The sequence below is a fragment of the Vitis riparia genome, chromosome 19 (assembly GCF_004353265.1).
Source record: "Vitis riparia cultivar Riparia Gloire de Montpellier isolate 1030 chromosome 19, EGFV_Vit.rip_1.0, whole genome shotgun sequence".
NCBI lineage: Eukaryota > Viridiplantae > Streptophyta > Magnoliopsida > Vitales > Vitaceae > Vitis > Vitis riparia.
In genome coordinates, this window is record NC_048449.1 from 23,925,534 (window position 1) to 23,935,532 (window position 9,999).

Below are 9,999 nucleotides of genomic sequence, written 5' to 3' on the forward strand. Positions count from 1 at the left end.
TAGACTCATTTGACATATGCTTATGCAAAAATTCACATGGTGGTGTAAAAGAACTATTTACTTCTCCCTTTTCTAATCTCATTTTTCCTTGAAGCTTCATTACTTACATAAACTTAAGCATTTAATCCATTACAAACATCATCTTCACTATCTTTTCATGGGCTCATTTTTCTTTATGCACATTTTGACATTATTTGCACCTTAAAATCATTCTATAACTCATAAAAGATGTTAGTAAATAATGTAAGAGAACTAACATGTTAATCGGGTATTTTAAGTATGATTACTACTCAAACGAATTGAATTATATAGAAGATAATCTATTGATATGTACTTTTTGTGGAGTAATAACTGGTTGGCTATGTTGGTGATATTAGGCCCCTTTGTCGGTTCACCAGTGAGTAGTAGGTCCCAGTAGGGCCTTTTTCCAACAAGGATGTGTGGGTCCCCTTCTCCACCACGTTTCCTTTATCCACAACGGCAATCAAATCACAATTCTGTATGGTACTCAACCTGTGGGCCACCACCACGCTCGTCCGTCCCATTGTCACACGCTCTAAAGCTTCCTGCACCAGTGTCTCTGATTGGCTATCTAGTGCGCTCGTTGCTTCATCAAGTAACAATATTGCTGCGTTTTTCAAAATGGCCCGAGCTATAGCAATCCGTTGCCTCTGCCCACCAGACAATTGTAGCCCTATACTACCACACCATGTATCATAGCCATGCTTGAGTGCAACGATGAAATCGTGAGCATTGGCTGCCCTTGCAGCCTCGATGATCTCTGATTCGTTGATTTCATCTGATGATGCGCCATAGGCAATGTTGTCTCTTATGGTGCCAGCGAACAATATGGGCTCCTGGCTGACTAGTGCAATATGTTTCCGTAGGACCCTGAGGTGGTAGGTCCTTATATCTTTTCCATCAAGCTTGACAATTCCTTTGAGGGGATCGTAGAATCTTTCTATCAACCCAATGATGGTTGATTTGCCTGACCCACTCTCTCCTACCAATGCAGTTGATTTCCCAGGATCTATGTCGATTGAGAAACCCTTAAAGATAAAGGCGTTGGGCCTAGCTGGATAAGCGAAGTCCACTTCTTGAATTTGAACTTGACCTCTTATTTTTTCGGGTTGGTAGCTATCTGGGTTTTCAGGTTGGATTTGGGTGAGGCGGTCAAGGATGGCAAAAACGGAGCGAATAGCATCGAAGCCCTTGGCAAGGTCATTGGTCATGCTTCCTGCATCCGCAATGACACGACTTGTGCTAACTAGGATCATAAAAGTCTGTAAGAATGCTTTTGATGAAATATACCCTTGGGAGAGTAATTTGCCACCGTACCAGAAGTCAAGAGCCCAACTACATGACAAGAGACTTTGGGAGATTCCTAAAGCTATTCCTGCGAACCAGGCCTGGCGTGTACTCTCCTGTATGGGTCCTTCTTGGGCGACCTCCAGCATTTTAAGAATTCGGGCCTGGGATGAGAAGGCAGTGATGGTGCGAAGGTTGGAGACAGCTTCAGCGGCGAGTTTGCCGCTTTCTTCTTGGGCCTTGATTGCCTTGGCAGACATACTTTTGAGTAGCACCGTTCGGGTGTAGAATGAGATAATCATGAGGGGTTGAATTGCAATCATGACCATAGCCAATCTCCACGCGATGATCAGACCCATTGTGCCCGAGATGGTCACAGCTGAAAAGGTTTGGACGAGAAGTGACATTCGATCACCCACTAATGATCTTACCACAGTCGCATCTTTGGCAAGTCTGAAGCAGATAGCACCGGTGGAGTTGTCGTCTTGGTCGAACCACCCCACTTCAAAACTAAGAATCTTGGAGAACATCATCTCTCTTACTCTCTTTGTCAAATTCTCTCCCATTGCAGCAAAACTGTAATGTTGGAAGATATTTGACAGCAACGAGAGCACAAACAATGCAAAAAAACACACAGAATAAATTCTGGTATGCTTCTTCATCTCCTCATGGTCAGGTAAGAAATATACGGATATCATTGATCCCATGGAGAATGCGTAGAGCGGCTGAATCGCACCGGACAAAACCGCGCTCAAACATCCTATGCTGGCTTCCTTCCACTCAGGACGGTTCATTGCGAGCAGTCTCCAGAACGACGGCACTGGAATGTCCGAGGTAACAGTGGCAGCTTCTTCTCCTGCGGGCATGCTGTGTAAAGGGGAGTTGGGGGGAGTGGAGTTGCTGCTAGTGGTATGGAGATACAGGGAGGTGGCGGGGGTTAAGGATGTCGCAACCTTCCATGGCTGATCGGCTTGCTGGAGGCTAACCAGGGAAGTGTAGAGTCCAGCGGGGTTTTGGATGAGTTGGTCATGAGGGCCGGTCTCTACTATGTGACCATCCTGTACCACAGCAATAATGTCGGCATTACGGATGGTGGACAGGCGGTGGGCGATGATGATGGTTGTGCGGCCAAGGGCAGCGCTGTCAAGCGCCTCTTGGACCACTCGCTCGGACTCGGAGTCAAGAGCGCTGGTTGCCTCGTCTAGGAGGAGTATTCGCGGGGCTTTGATGACTGCTCTTGCAATGGCGATTCTCTGCTTCTGCCCTCCGGACATTTGAACTCCTCTCTCCCCCACTTGAGTATCATATCCATCAGGCAACTCACAAATAAAATGATGAGCATGAGCAGCTTCGGCTGCAGCAACTACTTCTTCCATGGTAGCGTCTTCCTTGCCGAAAAGTATGTTCTCTTTAATGGTGGTGGCAAAAAGTGATGGTTCTTGGCTCACTAACCCCATCTGCGACCTTAGCCACTTGAGTTGTAGCTTATCAATGGCGACCCCATCAAGCAGAATCTCCCCACCAAGGGGGTCATAAAACCTCTGCAGCAAAGCTACTGCTGTGGACTTTCCCGACCCGCTGCTACCCACCAACGCCACCTTTTTGCCCGTCGGGATTTTGAGGCTGAAATCTTTAAAGATTGTTATCTCTGGGGATGACGGATATGCAAATTGAACGTGCTTGAATTCCACTTCCCCACACAGGTTTTCCAAGGTTTGGCCTTCCATGTTGTCAGAATCTATCTTTGGGACCCTTTTTATCACCTCCATTATTCGCTCGCCCGCGGTGCATGCTTCCGACAAGTACTGAAGGTTGGATAATCCGGGGCCTAGTGATCTGGTGGTGAAGAGAATAACAAAACTTGTTACATTTTTTTCTTGGTAAAAAGAATTCAGAAGCCAAATGTTTTTGAAAATATTGAAGAAACAAAGAGATCATTACGTACAATCCACCAATGGCCATGACAGCCCCAGTAGCAAAAACGGTTCCTCCTTGAGCGCCATGATACATCACCAATCTACTACCGTACCAACACATGAACGCCCATATTCCAAGAACCACCCCATTGCCGCCAATGACCAAACCCTTGGCCACACCCTGGCGCAGACCCAATTTAAAGGGGCCTTGCAGAGCTGCAGAGAAGGCAAACTGAGTTTTTCTCTCTCCCACGAAGGAGTAAACAGTTCTTATAGAAGAGATGGCCTGCTCTGCTATTGTGGCAGCCTTGCTGTACTCTTCCTTCATCTTCCTGGCCAGGTTCATCAGTGCACGTCCATATATGAAACCAGGAATCACAAGCAGAACGACAAAGGGAACGCCTACAATAGCAAGCCTCCACAGCATAGCGAAAGCTACTATGTAGCACCCTACAAAAGATGCAGCGTTTATCAACAAGTTTGGGACCTGCAGCCATGTGACATTGAAAATGAGAAATTTTTTTTAAAAAAAAGTGGAGTCAAATACAAGTAGGATAGCATTAAATCAGCAACCTTTTCGCTAATAACGTCTTGAATCACGAGACTATCCTCGGAGACGCTACTGATGGCCTCTGCTGTGCCGGTCACATGCAAATCAAAATACTCCACGTCCTGCCTCAACAGTGCTTTCATATATCTACTTCTCATCCTTTTAGCTTGTCTCTCGGCAGTTCTTGACCAGCAATAACCCTCTACAAATCAAACCCAACTTATCCGTCTCGCCAACTCGGATAGATAATCAAAATATTCTAATTCATAAAATAAACTTCTTTTGTTACATTAATATATAATCTTAAATTATTAAATATAATTAATAACTACTAAATATTTAAAAATAAATATATATCAAGATAATTAATTTCATAAAAAAAAATATATGTTAAAATTTTCTAAATCTACCCCAATTGCTACTTTCCCAATTCCTAAATTCAAACCAAGAAAGAAGAAATACTAATCACGGATCATCAATGAACTTTGATTGAGTACAAAACACTAAAATAAATAAATAAAAATTGAAGTAAAACCCACCAAGGAAAAAAGGCACCCATGACCCACAAGCAATGTACAGCAGTATCAGGGCATTCTGCACCACCCAAAAGCCAAATCTAAATTAGCTTAAATATGAGATAAGAATAATTAAAAAGAATGAGAAAAAAAAAAACACCTGATTGATTTTATGGGAGAAGGCATCACCGGAAGTGGAGGCACTGCCGATATTGTTCATAATCTTGTTGACCACAAACAAAAGAGTCGGCCTATAAAGCCCAGCACAGATGGCTCCGAGCAAACCAAAAGCCATCAAACAGTAATCTGCGGCGTCGGCATGCATGAAAATGGACCGGACAGACCCGATATTTCTCCCCATCTCCCCCCACAGAGAAAAATGAGGGAGACAGAGGGCACTTATAGTAAAAAGGAGAGAATCAATGGAACTGGATGATGTCATAGCTGATGCGCACGTCGGTTATGTGTTTCCAATTTAAATTTCTAAATTACCATGAAAAGAAATATCATCACTACCCTTATCATTTCACAATCTTCCCTACTATAACTTTTTTTATTTATTAAAAGTGATTTGTAAACTACGATCATAGTTATATGACATGGATGATAAGTTAAAAAAAAAAAAAATCAGCATTTTTTTCATTTTTATTTATTTATTTTTATTTCTAATTTCTTTACATCAAGTTTTCTAACTTCCAAATATAGTAATATATAATAAGGAATAGTATTTGTTTTTTGGTTGAATAAAAAAAGTCAAAATATTTGATTTTTTTGTTCAGTTAAAAGTGACTTGTGGATATCAATAAACGGCTCGATGGTCAAACGGTTTTTGTGTGGATTGGACCGGTTTGATCGTCGGTTGATGATCAGACTGATCAAACCGACCCGTTTGATCAGGATTTTAAATTATTGGTTGTCTATTAAAAAGACAATTTTTTATTAATATCATAAAAAAAATGTTACAAATTTGAAAATAATTTTTGAATTGTCATATTTTAATTTTTTAAAATTAATTTATTATTATTATTATTATTTACCAAAATCGCCAACAAACCACGAGGTGTAAAGGTGTCCCTGGCCCAAAATGTTTGATTCCTATTAGAAATCAAGTAAATATTAATTTAACAAAATAATTACCTATAAGCCTCTAAGTTCAAATAGTTCAATTTCTTGATCTACACATGAATATCCGCCTCTTGTATCCTTTTTACTCACCAAACACAAAATAAGCGATTATGATTTGTGCTTGCTTTGTCCCTCGTATTGCTTATTTTGCCACAACCATGACGGTGATATGTAAGAAAAAGTTATTTTATTGCATGCATTATACAGGAGAAGTAGAGTTCAAAAATTGCGAAGCAAATTGCTTTCGTTTTATAACTAATCTTAGGAAAGATAATTTCCTATATAAACATGAAACCCAATTAATTGAAATAACTTTTTTTTAGAGAAAAAGAAAATCCTAGAAATTGAAATAACTACAAAAAAGATTTATCAACGAAAAGAAAGAGATTAAGATAATTTCTATAGAAAGGGTCTCTCAAGTTTCTCATCGATGTGATTTACATAGAATAAGAGTAACAAACTTAATATCCACAATGATGGTGAAGTGGTCTAAAATGTTCAAATTAGGGCTTCAAAGGTTTCGTTGTGGTAATTCTTTTTCTTCCCATGTTTTTTTTTTAATATCATGTGGCAATGAAAACTTAATATAGTCAATCCTTCTTTTTTTTTATTCTCCATTATAATTCTTAAAGTGGGTGATCCTATAGGGTCTATCATATTTGGTCTATCATATTTCATGTGGCTTATATAGTCGATACCATGTGGCTTATATAGTCGATCCATTTTTCATGTGTTTATTCTCCATTATAATTCTTATATAAGGTCTATCATATTTGGTCTTGGAAAGCCCATTAAATCTAGGTTGTCTAGTTTTGGTGCCTTGGAATTCTCAAAAGTTTGACAACCTTGTAACGTAAGGTAATTATTTTTGTGGGATATAAAACATATGGTTGAATTACATAAATATTTGAAAACAATGTTAACTTGCACTTTTATCAAAGTATGTGCTTTATGGTTGTTTTAATGTTCTTGATTATGGTAAGGATGTGTTTTATGGTTGAATTCTTAAAGTAGGTGATAAAACTCTTTTGAGTCTTTATCATATTTTATTGACCCTTTTGATAATTTTTCCTTAATAAAAAGTTCATTAAATTTAGGTTGTGTCTCATATTAATGCCTTTGACATCCTTGTAACATAAATCTCCTTCCACCTACTCTTTTTGTGATAAAAGTTATAGAGATACAAAAAAACCATATGGTTGAATTCCATAAGTATTTAGAAACAACATTTAGATGAATTTTTATCATAAGATGCATTCGTGGTTGTTTTAATGTACTTGATTATGGTACATTAAATTCTTAAAATAGGTGATCAGCCCTTTACGGTCTTTATCATATTTGGTCGACCCTTTTGGAACATTTTTCTTTAATAAAAAGCTTATTAAATTTTGGTTGTATCTAGAATTAGTGCCTTGGAATTCTAAGATGTTTGTCATCCATGTAACAAGAATATTTTTCTACCTACTCTTTTTGCGACAAAAGGTATAAAAGATGCAAAAAAAATATATGGTTGAATTCGATAAATATTTGAAAACAACATTTACCTGCACTTTTATTTGATGATGTACTTTGTGGTTCTTTCACTATACTAGATTATAATAAAAATGTGTTTTATGATTGCTTTATTGTTAAAGATGGTAGTGGATTGGGTTTGGGATAGATCACCTCATCCTAAGCATGTCACATTTATTTTTATCTAAACTCACCTCAACCAAAAAAGAAACTTAATAAGACAACTATAAGAAATCCTTATACCTGTCCCATCTTGTCTTGTTTATTATTATTATTTTTTCAATTATTTTAAAATTCTAAATTATATTAAACATAAATATGATAAATAAATAAATGTATATAATATTTTAATAATATTTAAATTTTAAATACTATTTAATAAATATGTAATATTATTTAATATTATATATATGAACCCGTCCCCAAACCTAATCGAGATTAAAAAAAATAAATTCATTTATTATCCTAAACATGTTTTTTTATGAATTTATTTATTTATTTATTTTTATTTTTTAAGTTGTCTATTAAAGAAGCAACTTCAGATAAATTTTGTTATTTAAAATTCAACCTTTTTTTTTAATATACAAGTTTTTGTTTTTTGAACTAAAGTTATCTTCTCAAATAACAACTTGTATGATATTTTATTTTATTTTATACAAATTTATATCTTCATAGAACAAATAAATTAAAATTATTTTTTAAGTTAATTTGAATAATTTAAAAAATTAATCATTTTTAAATTTAAATAACTTCCTATATTTACATAGATGTTGTCTTTTAAAAAAAAAAATAACTCCAAAGAAATGGGGGACAACTTAAACTCTCCAAAAAAAAAAAAAAAAAAAAATTCAAATAAGTTGTTTCATCCACAAACAAACAACTTTCACAAGTACTAAAGTTGTTTCTTGAACAAACAAGTTTTGTGTATATGAAAGTTTAAAAATTCTTTCTTAAAGTCCTATGAAAAGTAAATAAAAATCATTTTAAAATTATAAATTTTTTAAAAATAAAGTTGTTTATTGAACAAACAACTTTCATGTATAAAAATGTTGTATCTTGAAATAAAAAATTTACATAATATAAGTTGTTTATTTTTAGTAAAAATTATATAAATTTAAAAGGAAAAGAAGTTTTTTTTAGATTATGTTTGATTCCTAAAAAGTATTAAGAAAGGAAAAAAGTACTAAACAAAATGATTTTATTTTGTTTAGCTTTACTATGAAAAATACGAAGAAAAAAAATATCAAACATAATTAAAACTAGTTAGAAATTTATGTATTTTAAAATTATTCAATTTTTATATAAAAGATTTAAAATAAGTGAAATGAATTTGAAAAATTATATACAAATAATTTATTGACTTTGAATTTATTTTTTATTTTCCTTCACTTTTTCTTTCTTTACACTTTTTTTTTTCTCTATTTTCTTTCATTCACATTTTTCCTTAAAATTTGTGAGAACCAAACATAACCTTAAAGTTGATTTTGAACAAACAACTTCCAATTATGAGAAAGTTATCTTTTAAAGTAACACTTTAATGGAATGGACCAAAAATTAAATTAAATTAAATAATTTAAAAATGGTTAACTTTAATAAACAACTAAAATTAATGTTTAAGGAAGTTGTAAGTAACACCCTAATTAAATTTATAAAAAAAAGTTGTTTATTTTTAAAAACAATTTTAATGTAAATTATTTATATTTTGATATTCACTATTTTATTTTGTTTTTTAAAAAAAATCAATTTACACCTAAGTTGCTTTTTAATATAACAATTTTGGCCAAAAAGAATTGTTTTCTTAACAAAATGAAATGTTTATATTGAAGTTATCTTTTAAATAGACAACTTCCTTAATGTAAAGTTATATTAAAGTGTATGTTAAAAAAACAATTTCTTACATGGAAAACTAAATAGAAAAACAATATCCTAAATATATATATATATATATATATATATATATATATATATATATATATATATATATATATATATATATATATATATAATTATACTTTATATAGAATATAAACATGTTTTTTTAAAAGATATTTTTAGTATAAATTTAATTTTTTATTTCAAATTGCGATTGATATGAAAATCGGGAAAAATGTATCCCAAAAGAGAGAATACCAAAATTTCTACAACTTCTCCTTTTTATAAGAATTTTTTTTTTTACAATTTGCTGTAGAAGTTAAAACCAACAAATCCTCAAAGAATTGTTAGAACGCATGGGAGGTTTGTTCATTGCATTTTTTGTTACTATTTTATTATTTCTTTCTTTATATCTCTTATCTATAAACAGCTGTGTCATAGTGATAAAAGTCGCAAAGGAATGTAAATGATGATGATCACAATGATTACCATAGTAATTAATTATCTTAAATAAAATAATTTTGATAACTAATTTCTTTAGTTAATGTTTTGATATGATAAAATTGATATTTCTTAAAATTGTTTTTTCTCACAAACACCTTCATTCTAGTTAATATTTTATATAATTCAATTTTTATTCTTTAATTTAAAATATTGTGAATCATTTAATTAAAAACGTGGTAGAGTTTTTAAAAACAATTTTTTATTTTTAAAAATTTATGAGCACATTTAGGCATGTTTTCTTAAACCTTTTTTTTATAAAAAAAATTGTTTTCAATTTATTCTTTAATTTAAAAATAGTTTTTAAAAACAAGTTTAAGAAAATACGGCGAAACGGACCATGTTTTCCTTTTGTTTATAAAAACATATGAAAACAACTCCTACTTTTTCTTTAAAAATTATTTTCTACTTCACTTTGTTTTTAAAAACTATTTTTAGAGAACAATAATAAAACAATATTAGAAAATTTTAAAAACGATTTTTTGTTTTTAAAACAAAAACCTTTTTTAAAATCACACGACCAAACAAACTCTTTTCTTTTTTAATACATCTTAGTATAACACCTTAGACCTTAGTTCCGTATTTTAGATAAAATGAATTAATATATAATAAAATAATTAGTTTTAAACATAATATTTTCAATCATTAAAACAAGTTAATCACTATATAAAATCATTTAGAGTGTTAAAAAATAATTTAT

At 32.9% G+C, this 9,999-nt stretch overlaps 1 protein-coding gene across 1 annotated transcript; it reads right to left on the reverse strand.

The window, feature by feature from the left end:
- Nucleotides 1-359: 359 nt before the first annotated feature.
- LOC117908356 (ABC transporter B family member 15-like) lies at nt 360-4,650 on the reverse strand. The gene is made up of 5 exons (XM_034821942.1): nt 4,450-4,650; nt 4,314-4,368; nt 3,798-3,976; nt 3,254-3,711; nt 360-3,144 (listed from the first exon to the last, which is right to left on the reverse strand). Exons 1-5 carry the CDS (start codon nt 4,648-4,650, stop codon nt 360-362), a joined length of 3,678 nt encoding a protein of 1,225 aa, XP_034677833.1.
- Between the last annotated feature and the right edge of the window lie 5,349 nt (nt 4,651-9,999).